The sequence below is a fragment of the Delphinapterus leucas genome, chromosome 18 (assembly GCF_059928025.1).
Source record: "Delphinapterus leucas isolate spDelLeu-1000000601 "Yukka" chromosome 18, BTC_Dleu_Yukka2, whole genome shotgun sequence".
In the NCBI taxonomy this organism is placed as follows: Eukaryota; Metazoa; Chordata; class Mammalia; order Artiodactyla; family Monodontidae; genus Delphinapterus; species Delphinapterus leucas.
In genome coordinates this window covers 4470074-4489227 of record NC_143146.1, presented here as the reverse complement: position 1 = coordinate 4489227, position 19154 = coordinate 4470074, and the positions used below count along the sequence as shown (strand labels likewise).

Below are 19154 nucleotides of genomic sequence, written 5' to 3'. Positions count from 1 at the left end.
ATATACTTACTGTATTTCAACAGCATATAGAGTTTTTCTAAAGCTTGAATTTCAAGTACATATTGTATTTCAAGTACGAGTTATATTAAGAACCTGTGGGCACATTTCCTAAAGTAATTTTAAGGAGAGCATACAGGCAATATAGAAAGTATAACTGATTTGGTGTCACTGGAAGAGTGGGTTTACAGCTCTGTATTCGTGGTCATCTTTAGTCCCTTACTATTTCTCTTCAAGTAACTAAAATGATATATTTTTGTTTTTCAGTCACTCAAGACTGCTTGCAATTGATTGCAGACAGTGACATGCCTACCATACGAAAAGGTAATAAAATATTCCCAGGAATGTTTCCACTTAGAATTCAATTCAGTCCAATTACCTGTACATTTCAAGTCTAAAGATTGTATTCAAACTCCATCTCAAATCACCTATCTGCCTCAAAATTTCTTACAATCAGATTTAAAATAATAAATTTATTGACAATGATTGGGGAGTAAATATTTAGACTAATGTAATAACCTAACAAAGAGAATTACCTTAAGGATACTAATACGTACAAATTTTAAATAAGTAGCACATGATAAAGCAAAATCAGTACTAAATCCAATTCAGTATTTTATTATTTAGAAATGATTTTGGCTTCTATGGTGCCTCAAGATCCTCTTCACAAATATTCATTCTCTGTTATATTAGGTTGTAGAATATTACAATAGGATGAAGATAAAGCTGAACATACATTTTATATTAATTTATCAATAAGTATATGTACAAATAAATATAACATTTTTGTGATAAATCTCCAGTGTGAAATTATTGCTTTATATTTTACATATACTCGTTAAAAACATACAATGTTCCAGTTACTGTGTGGGTATTGGGGCTCAGCAGTGAAACATATATATAGGTCCTCATTTTTATGGAATTTACCTTCTCATGAAGGGAAAACAGAAAAGCAAACAAATGAACGAGTAAAATGTAGAATGATAAAATTAAATGGTATGGAGAAAAATAAAGCAGGCGGGGGGCAAGGGAATATTTGGGTTGTGAACCACAAGGGGGAGTTCAGAAGTGTCAGGAAGTTAAGCTGGGGGCCAGGAGTGGAGACACAAGAAAGATAATGAATTTGGATTGGCCTTTGCAATGATTCCTGGGAACGCTACCTTTCATCTATATTTTTCTATGTGACTTCAATTATCCTAAATGTAACCCAAATAATAAACTATTTGAAATTCTCTTATTATTTATTGTTCTGCATTTTCCAAAGTCATATGTTTGCAACTTTTATTAGGTAGCAAATTGTTCCCTAAGAATTAAAATAGAGCCAGAAGAAGACCCTAAGGACCAATTAAAAAATATAACTTGGAAAAGGTTTGTTTTACACATTTGGCCAAAACCAAAAATGCTATAAATCATGCAAAAAAAAATGCAGCTGCTCCTCCATTGTGAGCTTGAATTTCACAGAGTGTTGTGATCTTCCTGGCGTGGTGGCTGCTCTACATTGATCCTCCTTGGAAGATCTGGGTGCTTATCTGGGTGCTTTGCCATTTGGGCTGATGCGTTGTGATGCCAGTAAACCTTGAACGTGTAAATGTTAGTGTGTGTGGACATTGCAGCAGTACTGCTTTACTGCATCCTGTAAGTTTTGGTATGTTGTGTTTTCATTTTTATTTGTCTTAAGATATTTTTTGATTTACCTTTTGATTTCTTTTTTGACTCCCTGGTTGTTCAGGAGTGTATTGTTTAATTTCCACATATTTGTGAGTTTTTCAAATTTTCTCCTGTTACTGATTTCTGGTTTCATACCATTTTAGTTGGAAAAGATGCTTGATATGATTTCAGTCTTCTTTAATTTGTTAAGACTTATTTTGTGTCCTAACATTTCATCTAAGAGAATTTTCCTTGTGCACTTAAGAATGTATATTTTGCTACACAGTAGGCTAGAATGTTCTCTATATATCTGTTAAGTTCGTTTAGTCTGTAGGGTTGTTCAAGTATGCTATATCCTTACTGATTTTCTTTTGGGTGATCTATCCATTGTTGAAAATGGGGTACTGAATTATCCTATTGTTGTTGTATTGCTGTCTATTTCTTCTTTCAGATCTGTTAATATTTGTTTTACATATTTAGGAGCTCCACTGTTGAGTGCATATATATTTATATTTGTTATATCCCCTTGATGAATTGATCCATTTATCATTACATAATGACCCTCTTTGTCTCATGTGACAGGTTTTGACTTAAAATCTATTTTGTCTGATTTAAGAAAAGCCACTTCTTCTTTCTTGTTTACCATTTGAATGGAATATTGTTTTCCAACCCTTCACTTTCAGTCTATGTGTGTCCTTAAAGCTACAGTGAGTCTATTGTAGGCAACATATGATTGGATTTTGTTCTTTCCAATCCATTCAGCCACTCTGTGTGTTTTGACTGGGGAATTTAATCCATTTACATTTAAAGTAATTATTGATAATGAAGACTTATTATTTCCCTTTTGTTAATTGTTTTCTGGCTGTTTCACAGTTCATTTGTTCCTTTCTTCCTCTCTTAATGTCTTTCTCTGTGTTCTCTGATTATTTTTTGTAGCGGTATGCTTTGATTCTCTTTACATTTTTTGTATCTACTACAGGTTTTTATTTCTGCTGACCATGGGGTTTACATAAAACAACCTAGTGATAATAGTCTACTTTAAGCTAATAACAACTTAACTTTGATCTTATCCCAGAACTGCACTTTTACTTCTCCCTCCCCTACACTTTAGCTCGTTAATGTGACAACTTACATCTGCTTATCTTGTGTATGTATTAACACATTATTGTAGTCATAATTCTATTTTAAAAAATACTTTTGTCTTTTAACTTTTATATTTACTAGAGCTAAAAGTGATTTACAACTCATTATAGCCATTTCTCTCAGGTTGTTTACTGGAGATTTTTTTTCTTCCTTTGTGTTGTGTTTTCTCGATTCCTCATATTCCTTGTAGATTTGCTTTGTTGTCTGTGCATTTGAAGAAGCAGCTACTTCTCCCCATCTTCTTGGACTGATTTTGACTGGGATACACTTTCACTGTCAGCAGTGCTCAGTGTTAGTCACTCTAAGGCTGGGAGCAAAGCCCCTTTGCGTCCTTCCTTCCCTCCTGAGGTAAAGTATCAGTTCTCTGCTTTTCCACAATCATGACAAAAAATTTCTGACTATAAGGGGATGCACTCCCCTTTTTTGTTTCTAACTGTCTCAAGGGACCAAGATCTTTGGTTGTTCAGTGCTCAGTATGAGGCAAGATAGAAACCAGTTCCTCAGAAGGTACCCTAGGAGGCCCTGAGGCCTTGTGCACAATCCAACCTCACCATCCCTCCATGCGAGAATCATGGGCTGAGGCAGTCTTCTTGGGGTGGAGCTAAGCCTGTCTGGAGGAGGGACTGATGTGAGTAAATTGAAATTGCTTTTCTTACCTGTATAAATATGACTGCTTCTCAGTTTGTGCTCCTCTAGGCTGCTTCTGCTTCTTAGTTGGATCCTGAATGTCTCTTCACGGTATTTTGATAACAATATTATTGTTAAATCAGCATTTCTGTGGAGGGATGAGAGGTAAGTCTCCCTGCTCTACCATCTAACTGGCATAATTCCTCATTCAGAACCTTAAATATGTGTCATCCCACTACCTTTTGATTACATAGTTTCAAGTAAGAAAACAGCTGTTGATCTTATGGAGCATCCCTTGTACTTGAGGAATTGCTTTTCTCTTGCTACTTTCGAAATTCTGTGCTTGCCTTTGTCTTTCAGCTGCTAGCTATAATGCATCTTGGTATGGATCTCTTTAAGTTTATTCTCCTTGAAATTCATTCAGCTTTGTGGATATGTAGATTCATTCTTTCTACAAAGTTGGGAAGAGTTTGGCCATTATTTTTTCAAATATTCTTTCTGCCTTTTTCTCTTCTCCTTCTGGGACTCCTATAATGCATATATTAGTCTGAAGGAGAGTGTCCTATGGGTCCTTTATGCTCTTTTCACTTCCTTTTATTCCTTTTTGTTTCTTCTACTCAGACTAGATAATTTCAATTGTCCTATATTCAAGTTTGCCGATTCCATCTTCTGCCTGGTGAAGTCTGCTGTGTAACCTCTCCAGTAAGAATTTTATTTCAGCTATTTTAATTTTTGGCTCCACAAGTTCTTTTTAAAGAAAGAGTTTGGTTCCTTTTACAATAATTTTTATCTCTTAACTGGTAGTGTCTATTTGTTCATACACTTTTCTCCCAGTTTTCTTAAGTTCTCTGTCCATGGTATCCTTTAGCTCTTTAAACATATTTAAAATATGTAATATCTTTGTCTAGTAAGTCCAATATCTGGGCTTCCTCAGGAATGGTTTCTGCCAATTTTTTTCCCTGTGAATGGTCCATAATTTTCTGTTTGTTTGTATGCTTTATATTTTTCTTTGTAAATTGGACAATTTGAATATTACAGTGTGGTAACTCTGGAAATCCCATCCCCAGGGTTTGCTGTTGTTGATTGTTGTGGGCTGCAGTTGTCCATTTGTTTATTGAATTTTCCAAAATATTTTTTCAAAAAATAAACTGTACTCCTTGTTCTGTGTGGTCACTGAAGTCTTTTTTCTGTTATCTCTGCAGTAATCCTGTTGGGGATTCTTTTATCTCCAATCCTAATCCTGATAGAGATTTACTTTAATGCCAGGAAACAAAACCCAAACCACCACCAACAACAAAAACCAAACTCCCTTTTTTCTGAGCAGATTATCTCTGGGCTGGGGCACTCCTTCCACGTTTAGCTAGGCTACCAGCAACTGTGCCTTAGACTTCCCATCCTGCTTGAGCAAAGAGCAAAGATCGACTAGAGATGTTAGCTTAGGGTTCTTTCAGGTGTTTTCTGAACATGCATCCTGCTCTGGTCATGCACAACCCACTGCAGATTCCTTGGTGTATGTGGTAACCCTTCAAAGCCCTTATTCCTTGAAGTATCTTCCTCCTTAGCCTCATCCTTCTCAGGCTTTTTGTCAGCCTGCTGCTTGCCCTGTCCACTGCTCCTTGTTACAGGTGGCTACAGGTAGTGTATTTCTGTAAAGCTTTTGACTGACACCAGCCTGAGGAGCTGCTCCCATCTAAATGGAAACTCCAGGCAGGTCAAAATCCAGAGTCACAATGTTTTGAGAACAAAGTGAGTATTGCACTTCCTGGCATCAGCAAGACACCAACTGGAACTCAGGCCACCATCTCCATGGCTGCCACTAAGTTGGAGAATGAGGGGTGGTACATGAGTAAGCAGAAATACCACAATACTTTCTTACTGAAATTTACACCTTTTGTTTCATTAAACACTCCCTTGGTTTCTGTAAGTTTTTTACTAGATTTCATATATCCAAAAACATGGATTCTATAAGTTCTTGCAAGTTTAATTGCTGCCTTAGCAAAGGGACTTTTCTTTTTCTTTCTCTTTTTTTGATTTTTGAATTTTATTTTATTTTTTTATACAGCAGGTTCTTATTAGTTATCCATTTTATACATATTAGCGTATATATGTCAATCCCAATCTCCCAATTCATCACACCACTACCACCCCCGATGCCACTTCCCCCCTTGGTGTCCATACGTTTGTTCTCTACGTCTGTGTCTCAATTTCTGCCCTTCAAACCAGTTCATCTGTACCATTTTTCTAGGTTCCACATATATGTGTTAATATACAATATTTGTTTTCCTCTTTCTGACTTACTTCACTCTGTATGACACTCTTTAGGTCCATCCACGTCTCTACAAATGACCCAGTTTCGTTCCTTTTTATGGCTGAGTAATATTCCATTGTATATATGTACCACATCTTCTTTATCCATTCGTCTGTCGATGGGCATTTAGGTTGCTTCCATGACCTGGCTATTGTAAATATTGCTGCAGTGAACATTGGGGTGCATGTGTCTTTTTGAATTATGGTTTTCTCTGGGTATATGCCCAGTAGTGGGATTGCTGGGTCACATGGTAATTCTATTTTTAGTTTTTTAAGAAACCTCCATACTGTTCTCCATAGTGGCTGTATCAATTTACATTCCCACCAACAGTGCAAGACGGTTCCCTTTTCTCCACACCCTCTCCAGCATTTGTTGTTTGTAGATTTTCTGATGATTCCCATTCTAACTGGTGTGAGGTGATACCTCATTGTAGTTTTGATTTGCATTTCTCTAATAATTAGTGATGTTGTGCAGCTTTTCATGTGCTTCTTGGCCATCTGTATGTCTTTTTTGGGAAAATGTCTATTTAGGTCTTCTGCCCATTTTTGGATTGAGTTGTTTGTTTTTTTTGATATGGAGCTGCATGAGCTGCTTGTAAATTTTGGAGATTAATCCTTTGTTGATTCATTTGCAAATATTTTCTCCCATTCTGAGGGTTGTCTTTTCGTCTTGTTTATGGTTTCCTTTGCTATGCCAAAGCTTTGAAGTTTCATTAGGTCCCATTTGTTTATTTTTGTTTTTATTTCCATTACTCTAGGAGGTGGATCCAAAAAGATCTTGCTGTGATTTATGTCAGAGAGTGTTCTTCCTATGTTTTCCTCTAAGAGTTTTATAGTGTCCGGTCTTACATTTAGGTCTCTAATCCATCTTGAGTTTATTTTTGTGTATGGTGTTAGGGAGTGTTGTAATTTCATTCTTTTACATGTAGCTGTCCAGTTTTCCCAGCACCACTTATTGAAGGGACTGTCTTTTCTCCATTGTATAGCCTTGCCTCCACAAAGGGACTTATTTTTGAGCTTTGTACTCTGTCATTTTTCATGATGTTACTCTGACATCTATAATTATATCTTTAGATAATATATATTGATTGTCTACTCTGGTCTGTAATAAAATTAAATATGATTTTTCTTTATTTTCTCTATCATTCCTGTCCTCCACCATCCATTTTTTGGATAGTGGTGTTACATTTCTTAATGCTTATCTACACACTGTTACAATGTTTATATTTCTATTACTTGATCTCTCAACTTTATATCCTTTGAGCCACAGCTGTTACAAATGAGGCAGCTGATGAATTTACTGTCAACATTTTTTTCTCCACTACTTCTCAGTATTTGCTAGTTATATAATCTCTACATTGTCATGGCATAAAACTGTTCTATTCTTTATCATCAAACCATCCTCTTTATGTGTTTTTACAGTAAATATATTCAATACCCATTGCAAGTCCTTTTGCTATGGTTTCCTCATTCATATCTTAGTTTCCTGAATTTTGTTTTCTACTAGTTTATTCAAAATCGCCACAGGAGAACAATGCTCTCTTAGCGTTTGCATTAATAAAGCTGTTTCCTTGTAGTTTTTATACTTTAAGGACAGATGCCTGGGTATGAAATCCTCAGTTTACCCTTTCTTTACCTGGGTAGCTTGTAGGAATTTCTCCACTGTCTTTTGCCTTTGGCATTATATGCACTTTGAAGAAAACTAAAGTAAGAGAAAATTCCTTCTCATAAGTGGCTTGACTATCTTGCCTAGTTACACAAAGAAGTATATATTTACCTTAAGATTTCAGTACTTATTTTATTATATATCTGAAGGTAGACTATTGTGGTGGGTAGAAAAATATTTCCTCAGACATGTCCATACTGTAATCCCTGAAACCTGTGAGTTTATTACCTCACCTGGCAAAAGGGACTTGGAAGATGTGATTAAGATAAGGAATTTGGGCATATTATCCTGGATTATCCGTGTGGTCCCAGTATAATCACAAAGGTCCTTGTATGAGAGAGTTAGCAGGGTCAGAGTCGGAGAAGGTTATGTGGCGATGAAAACAGAGTTCAGAATGATGTGATTGCTGTCTGGGGAGAGGAAGGGCCACAAGCCCAGGAAAGCAGGCAGACTGTAGAAGCTGGAAAAGGCAAGGGATGGACATTCCAGCGTCCAGAAAGAACACAACTTGCCAACACCTTGATTTTTGCCCAGTGAGACTTCTGATGTTTCAAACGGGAGATAATAAATGTGTGTTGTGTTAAGCCACTAAGTTGGTGGTAATTTGTTACAGCTGCAGTAAGAAACTAATAAAACTCTGAATCAACTTTCTCTGACACATAATGGGTCTTTTAATTCTGCAGTAGCTCTACGTGGTTGTTCTGCTTGACTTTTTGTTGTTTTTGTTTTGTCTCTCTGGGTTCCAATTATGTATATGCTGGTAATTCATTACCTATCTTTTATATTCTATAGTTTTACAATTTTTCTCAAATTCTTAACTCTTTTTTAAATTTCCATCTCATTTTGTTTTGTGTGAAACCTATTTTCCCTTCTGAAACTTTTACTTTCATTTAAGTGAGCACTTTCCCCCCCTAATTTCCCAAATTCTTTTAGCTAACATTGACATTTCCTGTTTGTTTGTTTGTAGACTTCTGTGTGTGTGTGTGCGGGCCTCGTCACCTTTAGTGAGTTGATTTTGCTGTGACTCTATGTGAACTTTGCTGTTCCAGGCCATTGACTATTTCCTTTGCTTCTTCTCTTCACTTTTATATAAGCTCAGCTTCAGTGTGATCTCAGTTGCTTTGGGCATCCCTTGCAGTTATTTTGGAGAACACACATCTATGTTTCTTTCATGGGATTTACAGGAGGTAATAAAGGAGAGATGTGATTTCCACAATCATTGATAGTGGAAGTCTCTCGTTTATTCTGTTTTTCAACATAATTATTTCACAGCGGCAATGATGAGATTTAATCTCACAGTAGAATTTGACACTTGATGATTTCCCTCTTTTTGAAACACGTGCTTTTCTTGGTTTGTTTCTCCAACCATGTTCCTAGCTTTTTTGGCCACTGCTTTTTAAACTTCTTTGCAAATTATTCTTAAATTTCTTCAGTATTGATGTTTTTCAGACCTCTGACACAGTCCCATTGTCTTCGTTCTTATTTCTTTGGCATTCCTAAATCCTCATGTGTTGTCACTTAACATGCACGTGTGATGGCTTAAATGTAGATCTTTAGCCCAGATGACTTTTCCGAGATCCAAGCCTATATATACCTCTGTCTACTTAACATCTTTTCCTGAGTATCTTGGTGGCATATCAGCATGAACTCTTTAGAACTTTTCCCCAAGTCTGGTCTTTTTCCAGTGTCTCCTATTTCAGTAAGTGCTGACCATGTCTTCAGCTGTTCAGTCTGGAATTCTGGGTGTCATTCTTGACAGCTTCCTCGAAGTCAGTACATTAATCTCAAAACTTTATCGGTGATTCCTCATATATTTAATTTGAACGAATCTGTTTTTCTTCATTTTCATTTCACCGTCCTAGTATAAACCACCATCGTCTCTCACCTTGGCTGGTTTCCTGGCCTCCCGTTTTGCGCATTTCTTACCTGGTAACCACATAGAGATGTTTCTAAAACACAGATATAGTCATTTTCCCCCACTGCTCACAGCCCCTACAGGGCTTCTCACTGCCCTTCTGGTAGCTCAGCCTGCATGGCTCTGCCTGTCTGGCTTCTGTTCCTTTTGATTTTTCTAGTCCTGCCTCATCTACAGAATCAGGCATATGATTACGTGGATTTCACTGCTAAACTATATTTGTTCAATAAAAAAAAAAATCCCTATTTCTTTTTAAAAAATCCCTATTTCTTAAATTGGTTTACTTAATCTATCTTCAAAAAATATTATTAGTATCTTCTCCCTTAAAACTATTTCCAGGAGTTTTAAGATAATAAAATAGAAAATCAGGAACAGTAAGCAAATGTGATAGCTGTGATTGACAGCTGCTCTCGGGAGCGTCTATATTCAATTACTGAGGGAAATAACACTGGAGGTATAAATATGTGGGAGGAAATTTCCTATTCATAAAATAGAATAGAAAACAAATATTAATGAAATAGATCTGATTTTCCTATAAAAATTTCTTGTCCTAAAATTTATCTACAAGTCTTTCATATATATCAGTACAGGAAAGGTCTACTCTTTCAAAAGCAGGCATTTTCAGAAATACATGTAAATTATTTTTACATTTAAATACTGGCATTATTTTTATTTAATTTCACATATTAATGTACACAGTAATTTATTAAGTTTTCCGAAACATTTAAATACATCAAGTATTTAAAGCTGAGTGGAGCTGGGAAGTTCACACTTTATATACCAAGATATATCAGTATTTTTAGCTGTTGACTAGCAAAATTAAGCATTAATACTCCTAGAATTTACCTCCACTGACTGAAATAAAAACACACAATATAAGATCTATGAGTTGGAGTTCATTCAGTGTCTTATTGAGGACTATAGCCCGGGAGACAGCCTCTCAGATAGCTCTGAGAAAGGTTCCAAAAAGGCAAGGGAGGAACCTGGATACATCTAATTTTTTTTTTTTTTCTGGAAAAGAATGTTTAGTTGAACATCAAAAGATTACTGCTAATCACAAAGAATAGACTCTGAATTTAATGACTTTAGTGCTTTTCTGTGTATGAGGAGAAGCTGTAAGAATCTGTGGTCATTGAAATTTTTCCTTTCCAAATTCCTAGATACTATAAGGGGTGATTCACACTAGCTTAGATAAGCGTCCTACAGAACAGTCATTTAGTACATATTTTCTTATTAGCATCTATCTGCGGCCTAACTAGCAGGCAAAGAAACCTAAGTGAATTTTAAGATGTAGAAACATATTATAACATTTATGCTTAAGTTTACAATTCCTTTAGCTTGTAATTAATTGTTCAGTCTGTTTTCTTAAATTAAAAATTCATGGAGCAGTGCATATTGATTGAATGCATACTGTGTGCTAGGCTCCATTCTTGGCGTCTGAGTTTCCAGCTGTGACTACAGCATAGTCATTGCCTTGGCCTAATGGAGTGTAATCCGTGTGTGTGTGTGTGTGTGTGTGTGTGTGTGTGTGCGCGCGCACGTGCATGTGTGAGGCTGGGGTTGGGAGGAGAAACATAGACAGTATATAAAGACAAGTAAATGTATACTCTCTCTCTCTTTAATAAGAATATTTCCAGCGAGGTATGATGAAATGCCGAAAGCAAAAGAGTAAATAAGAATATAAACCTAATAACTACTTGTTTTTCTTTCTATTATGACAATACAGCAGTGGAATTTGGTAAGACCTGGCTAATTTTATAGATATAAGTATTGTGTAAAGAAATAGAGGATCAATTTCAGGTATGGCAAAAAAATTTTTTTACTCAATATCTCTAGTCAGAATATAAACAAGCAGTTTTAGAAATACGTGTTTTACTTCAAGAGTTCATATTACCTCTATAGTGGAGGGTGTTTCATTTCCAAGAGTTTCAGAAACCAGGTAATACAATGCTTTTAAAAAACAATCAAATGCTAGTGACTAATTGCCTAGCACCCCACCATTTTGAATTATTTTATGTTTAAAGTTGAATTAGTTAACTCAGTAAATTTTTGCTGCATCTGCTGTGGGCCAGGTATCATTTTAGGCCCTGGGGAAACAGCAGGGAACCAAACAGAAACAATCCCCAAGCTCAGAGAAATTAGAGTCTATGATGTGTATAGTTTTGAAGGGGAAGGAAAGCCCTTTGTGGTCAGAGTACCAAATAAGTATCACTTCCATGAAAACAATCACGTTCAGGTCATCAGCTTACATTTTACAATAATAACAACCATGATATTAATGTTCCCTCATGTTTTCAGAACTCTACCTTAAAGAATGCTTTGGGCACGTGATCTTTATTTAAACAGAACTTAAAACTACGTCATTATAATCTTTTCACCGAAATAATATTTTATAAAAACAGGTGATGATGAGATTACCTCTGTTTTTGTAAATGAGGAGATCTTTATTCATGGACTGTCATTACCCAGTGTGTGGCACTGGAGAGTTTTCATTTAAGGAAATGGTTTCTCAGAGACCGTCTTTGTGGACAGCAGATTGGGGGAATCAGACCTGCCTCGTGTGTCGGGGGGAGCATTCACTCCTCCTGAGAGATGGAGCCATTCAGGGGAGCACAGGAGGGGAGTGGAGATCTGTGGGGTCCCCTCCTGCTGCTTCCTCTCTCCTCTCTCCACCCACCCCTCCCTCTCAGCTCCCTCCCTCTGTCTGTGGCATGTGATCCTGGAGGGCTGCCTTAAGGAATTGTTTCATTGTAACTTGAATTCACAGTATAGTGGCTTTGTTTGACCACTCAGGTTCTTAATTCCTCAGAAATATTCAGAAAATATGTGGTTCTTCTTTTGTATTCTTCCCTTGAGAATCCTATTTGGGGAAAGTTCAAGTAGGATGGTTTTGCCTTGGGGGCACCATTGAAGCGGGCATGCCCACTTAGAAATTGTGTTTATGAACATGAAAGCATCGTCAACTATTGCACCCTAGGGCGCCGCCTTAGGAAAATCCGCAGGGGAACATTTCCTTTATTCTCAATCTAGGACAGGTTGTTCTTTTCTTGAGCTTCTGTCATACCGTCTTGTAGACTTCTGAATTTTATTATTGATTTTGTTTCTCTTTTTGTTATGACCAAGGTGAAGCTTGGGGACACATGTGGTCCAACATTGCCAATTATATGGGAACATTTTTTATATGATTTTAGATGACCCCAGTTTCATTTTACTGTTTTTTTCTTGTACTGCCATTTCCCTAACCTTCTTTCCCTTACTTTTTGCCATTTTATTTATACCCCAGATTTCCTAGCCCCTAGCCTCAGGGTCCACTGCTTACTCCACTATATGCATAACATGACGGTGGGAGCTCCAGTGACCTCAGCTTGTGAATTCACCGGAAAGCAGTGTTTACTCTTTCAGTGGGCATTCCGGCTCAGCCATCTGCACCCCTTTTGCCCATGCATTTCTTTGGCCTCTGTCTTCTCTCCGCCCCTTTATCCAACTCTTGAGAACCGTGGCTCTCCTGCCACTCCCCAAGTGATGTTTGAGGGATAGTGGAGGAGAATTGGTGTATTGAACAGAAACCACTTCAACTTGAACATTACGGATGGTTGTCACAACGTTCCTGGACCATTTCCTAGGAGAGGTTGCATCTCAGTAATTTCTCTCCCTCTCCTTAAGCTCTGTCTTATTGCCATGTTGGGGAGAGGGTGGCTTCCTCTCCATATTCTTTGCTAAACTCTCCACATACAAACTCCCTCCTCTCTGGGAACTGGAGGGGAGCAAAATTTGCTGCCCCAAAATGTGTCTCTTTGACATGAGGATTAATTTAGGCTGATTATTATTAGCGATTATTTTTAAGAAGACTCGGGAAGTTTTTCTTGTTACCTCTCCCCTTAAGTGCCTAAAAGAATTTGGATAGAGGACTTGTTCCTAGAACAGAGCCATCCTGAGAGACGTCTGCAAAGAATATGGGCCGAGGGTAGCGAGGGAGACTCTGGTAGGGCTTAGCGACCAGAGTCCACTCTGTGTCCCACTGTCTCTGGTGGCCCAGCAGACATTTGTTTTGCCCACTTTGGGGGGTTACTCAGTCTTCCTGGGACTCTCCCATGTATGCATATTATTAAACTTTTGTGTGATTTTCTCCTGTTGATCTGTCTCATGTCAGTTTAATTCTTAGACCAGCCAGAAGAACCAAGAAGGGTAGAGGAAAATCTCTTCCTCCCCGACAGAATCAAAGGAAAACCAAAAATTTCTCTTGGTGTGTTATTCAGAGACAGTTTGTCCATGTTTTTGGCCTCAAACTGTCCCATCCAGTCCAGCCTATATTTTGAAAATATTCTGAAATACAGAAGAAATCAAAACCCCAGACATTACATATGAAGTGTTTGCTTTCAAGTTCCTGTATCTGACAGTTGCCTGGGTGAGTATGTAAATATGGCTGAGAAACCAGTGGAGGATTGTGATTTCTCTTCTTTTCCCCTTTTTTTAAAAGATGAAATTCTCCTCTAGGTTTCAGACTTAGTTTAGCAGCTAAGTGGAGGTGAAGAAATGCTTTTCTCAGTTTTTTTTTCTTCTAAATGATTCTCTTCATTGTAGGAGCTTACACATTTGTTCCGTGGCTTCTCAGCTTTAAAAGAGGAAGAGCGCTAGAAGAAAAAGAGAATAAAATATTGGTCAAAGAAACGGGTTACTTCTTTATATACGGTCAGGTAGGTTCCACCCTAATACCGCTGTCACTGTCCAGTGCCTCCCATTTTGTGCTGACTTCTGACAAAGTTCTTTGGTTTGTTTCTCAGGTTTTATACACCGATAACACCTTTGCCATGGGACACCTAATACAGAGGAAAAAAGTCCATGTCTTTGGGGACGAATTGAGTCTGGTGACTTTGTTCCGATGTATTCAAAATATGCCTGAAACACTACCCAATAATTCCTGTTACTCAGCTGGTAAATAATAGTTCTATATACATAGACAGAAAGACATTCCTCAATATACTGTGCGGTACTTACTATCTTGAATGATAAGCCAGTCTGTGTTGATAGAGGCAAAATCATTATTAATAGGTTTATTATTTTTATATACATTTAGAAAGGGCAGTAACTTCACAGCAATCCACACTAGAACGATCGTAAGCGGTGTTTTCTTCAACCTGTAATAACAATGCTGGAATAATACGAGAATGATAAGCACGTGCCAGGCACTTTACCTGTGCCCCTTCCTTTAATCGTCCCTGTCGAAGGGAGGTGGGGTCTGAGGCACAGAGAGGAAGCACACATTGTCTTAGGCTGCACAGAACTTAGTTTAAACCAGCCAGTCTGACCCCAGTGGGACTCACAGAATCTCTTCTTCACCTCCTGCGGAAGAAGTGCCTTTGGCTGGTTTGAGGGTCAGGTCCAGTGGCCCAGTGGCTTTGCTGGTGTCAGTGGACACCAGGTGGATGCGTTTGGGATGTGAAAGTGTAGGAGTGAGGCTGCGTTTCAACTCAGAAAAGGGAAAGGGCAGGCTTGCTTCATTGCAGGTCTGTTTGGGCTGTAACTACCATCGTAGCCTTCATCTTGTCTTGGGGTAATTTCAAATTAATCGAGGCCAGTATTTGAAAAAAAAAAAATTGCCTTCGACACGTTTATTTCTCTCTGGTGATTTTGACAAATCCATTCAGGACCCCGAGGAATGTCTTCCCTTCCAGACAGCGTGAATGGCAGTGTGGAACACGGGGTGCAGCTGGGCTGTGCGATTTGAAGCGCTATATTCCAAAGGCGTTTACTGACAAAGGCACGATGAAACAAGTGAGAAGGCAAAATAGTTCCCAGTAATGGAGACAATTGTCATCCTGGATCCACAGCCATAAATAGCTTTGACAGGGTGATGAGGAAGTTAATGAAATTGGAATTCCCTAATTTTCATAGAGAAATGTTTCCCTGCAGCCAGTGGTAACCAGTATTTTGGTGTTGCAAAGTGTTGCAAAATATTTATAAATGGTGAGGTCACTTCAGTCTGTTATATGTATTTACATTAATTAGTACTTAGAGCTTTACAACACACTCTTTTTCAAATTTTCTAATCATTAGCCCCTCATGGTTACTTTCTCAGCCAGATTTCCTAGGTGCCTTACTTTTTAAGAGTAATTAATTTGACCTTAAAGATATTTCTCAGTGCTAGTAGCTTAGTATTATTTACGAAAAGTGTTTTCTAGGAAATTTCAGGTTTTCAGTCTTTATCTGTCTAGAACGAATTTGTTTAAAACCATTAAAAGCTACACATTGGTGTATACGTGTATAAAGTGCTTCCATAATAATCTGGAAAAAATTAAAATGGTCCATTTGAGGAGCCCAACGAAGCTGAATCTTATTATTTCATTAACAAATTGAATGTGTTTATTGTAGAAAAAGTTAGAGCTGATTGCTATAATCTGGAAGACTTGAACTAGCCAATAACCCAGTGTTGCAATTTTAAATAGAACCTACTTTGAAACGTAGTTGGTTCACACAGACCTTATTTGGAGAGTTACTGCTAATTAATGATCTGTGATCTATAGCCTTTGTCAAATTATTAGATTATCTTCAATCTCTATGATAATGACTAATCCATTCAACAAATAACTTCAGTCTTTTTTTTTTTCCTCCTACTTAATGTAGTCATCAAATGCCTTGCCAATCCTAAAAGTGTACACTTTACCCTTAACAATACCTAGAACTATGTTCTTTTGTTTGTTGTCTGTCTTGGTCTATTAACAAAAAAACAAGGTCCTTGTAGACAGACTCTTTGGTTATTCTGATCACCGCCCTATGAGGGCCTACGAAGGTGTCTGGTATATCTGAGGTGCTCCGTAAATAAATACCCACTGGCTAGTGCTGCAGGACACCCAGGTGCTTTGGCTTGACAGTGGAATAGAGGTTAAAGTAGATGTGTTCCTGTAAATACATTTTCATGGCATGTTAATGAAACAATGCAACTACTTTTAAAATTGTGAGTTGAATGTATTGACAATTTAGATGCTATTTCCTTTGTTATTTCGTTGGTTTTATTCTCTGCCCCTCCTCCTCTTTCTTTTTCTTTATCTTTTTCTTTTAAAATGATGTCAAGAATGACCTGATAGTATACTGAGTGTAGTTCCTGAGTTGTGTTTTGTATTCCTGAATCACAGGCTGCATTATTGTAAATTAGGCGCATGAATGAAGATTAGTTGATCAGTTTTGAGAAGGTAATTACCTTGTTGCTTTTGATTATAAAAACAAGTATGGAAACACAAATTATAGAGGGCTATAAAAGTATTCCAAATGACTTCTCATCCCGTAGTTTGTACTCTAGAGAAAGACTATGTTAGCAGATGTGCTTTGTGAATAAGTAGTGTTTTGTTTTTCACTTTTAAATAATTTATGCATTTTATATGCACATTTGAAAGTATGTTTAGGGCTATGCAGTATATATACGTGGGTGTGCTCATTTTTTTGTATTTTTATTTAACATTATTTTTTAAAGATTCCCATGTCAATAAAATGAAGCAAAACCAATTTTTTTTTTTTTTTTTTTTTTTTTGCGGAACGCGGGCCTCTCACTGTTGCGGCCTCTCCCGTTGCGGAGCACAGGCTCCGGACGCGCAGGCTCAGCGGCCATGGCTCACGGGCCCAGCCGCTCCGCGGCATGTGGGATCTTCCCGGACCAGGGCACGAACCCGTGTCCCCTGCATCGGCAGGCGGACTCTCAACCACTGAGCCACCAGGGAAGTCCAAAAACTACTTTTAACTATATAACATTCCATCAAGGGACGTGCTATGAATTCCTAAACTTTTTTCTTATAGTTAGATGTCTGAGTCCTGTTTAGATTCTCCATTTTACGAACAGTAGGTGATACATCCATTTATGTCTGTTATAACTCCTTCTGCTTATTTCTTTTACTTTTTTTGGGGGGGGGGTGTTTAGGCAAATCATAACTGGTTTAGAAGTCCACTGGTGTAATTTGAAGGGTGAATGCCTACTATTTTTTTCCAAAACAAAGTAGTTGTCTTTAATGTTCTCCCCTCCCCCTCCTTTCCGTGTACAACTGCTTAAAGTTCTTGCAAATCATTCTTTTCCAGGCATAGCAAAGCTGGAGGAAGGAGATGAACTCCAACTGGCAATACCACGCGAAGATGCTAAAATATCCCGGGATGGAGACGGCACGTTTTTCGGTGCACTGAAACTTCTGTGACCTACTTACACACCTTGGTGTGGCTGTTTTCCTCCCTTTCTTTGTACCTCTAAAGAGAAAACACTTAACTGGAAATACCAAAAGGAAAAAAAAATAGGTAGTTACCATAGCCTGGTTTGCTGAAACTAGACCAAAACAGGAAATTTAACAGACAACCACAGCCAAAGGGTGTCATGTGAATTACAAGAACTAGAGCCCGTTTAAGGAAAAATAGAACTAGAAAGACTTTTCACTATAATGCCATGTTGAACACCTTAGTCATAGTTTCTTACCTTGCAAGAAGCACAGGATTCAAAGGGGCAGTAATCATTTCTTCAAAAATGGTATCCCACTGTTTGCTATGGAACCGTGCCCATGGCTGTAGGACATTAAGACATTTGGGGGAAATCTGAGGATTTATCCTCTATTTTTATGTTAAATACCCTTTCTCCATTTTCAGTTAATATTGAGGAAACTAAAAAAAAGAAAAAAAAAGTATAGAAATCTTGCACTCCATACATGAAAAAGTAACTAAAAGTTTAAATTTAAATATCATTAAACAATCGGACTCAAAATAGGATATAGGTACTATTTAAGTCTTTTAGTTTTATTTCAAGTTTGCAGTTTTTAGCTCTAATATCATATATTACCTGCTGGAACACTCCTGGACATCTTTCACAGGAGGGAAATAATTCTCTCATGTGTTTACACTTAGGTGTATTTTTTATAGCTAATTTCAGTTACTTCAGAAACTTTTAATGTAGGGTAATTCCAATTCATGCATATAAGCATTAATTGAAAGAAATAACTATAAGTGTTTTAACCTAAAAATAAAATCTGCCATAGAAGTTAATAAGTACATTTGTAATAATGTAATATCATTTCCCTTTATTTCCTATCCTTCTATTTTAAACTGCTGGTATTGTAGTTCACATATCCCAGCCTTTAAAAAATACTCATGTTATTAGCTTTACAGAAGTTGAGGTTTAATTAAAGTTCTTGGCATCCTGAGTATGTTATATCCCATGTGCTTGTTCCAAAGATTATCACATGCCAGAAGACATTGTCCTAATTTTCATTTTATAAAGACTCATTTTTGAGAATGCTGTAATACTTATCTTTTATAACGTCATGTGTTTTGCTTATATTTTTAAATGTCATCAGTTTAAACAGTTTACTTCATTGTTTAAACAGATGGAAAAATAGACCCTGGTCTACACTAGTTTTCCCCAGTTTACATTAAAATATTTTTAAAGGTATTTTTTTCAAAAAAAAATTATTTGTATTTTGTGCCTAAAATTAAACTTTGTTTAAAACTGATTTCTATAGTTTTGGCTTTTTGGTTAAAATAAAATACACTTTGCAGTTTATTCTGTTCTTCAATATTGTAATAAAAAAAGAAGTGATAGGTGAGGTAGAAGTTTCGATAATAGAAGGAAGTCAGAGATTTTCTTAGTGTTGCTGCTAAGTGGATTGCCAAATAAAAAAATGTTAGTGCCTTTTGCCTCATTTTTGGATTGTTTGTCTAACACTAGTCATCTTTTGGTTTCTCTCCATAACACTGAATGTTGTCTTAAAAATTAGGTGCATGCAGGGAACTATAGTCAATATCCTGTGATAAACCATAATGGAAAAGAATATGGAAAAGAATGTATATATGTGTATAACTGAGTCACTTTGCCGTACAGAAATGAACACA

General features: G+C 37.1%; 1 protein-coding gene across 1 annotated transcript in view; it reads left to right on the top strand.

The window, feature by feature from the left end:
* Nucleotides 1–18775, top strand: part of TNFSF13B (TNF superfamily member 13b) — a 40755-nt gene extending 21980 nt beyond the window's left edge. The window contains exons 4-7 of the mRNA XM_089899384.1: nucleotides 265–321; nucleotides 13884–13996; nucleotides 14084–14234; nucleotides 17364–18775. Coding sequence (XP_089755510.1) covers nucleotides 265–321; nucleotides 13884–13996; nucleotides 14084–14234; nucleotides 17364–17476 — 434 coding nt within the window. The 3' untranslated portion in view covers nucleotides 17477–18775. The remainder of the gene's footprint in view (nucleotides 1–264; nucleotides 322–13883; nucleotides 13997–14083; nucleotides 14235–17363) is intronic.
* Nucleotides 18776–19154: the final 379 nt, after the last annotated feature.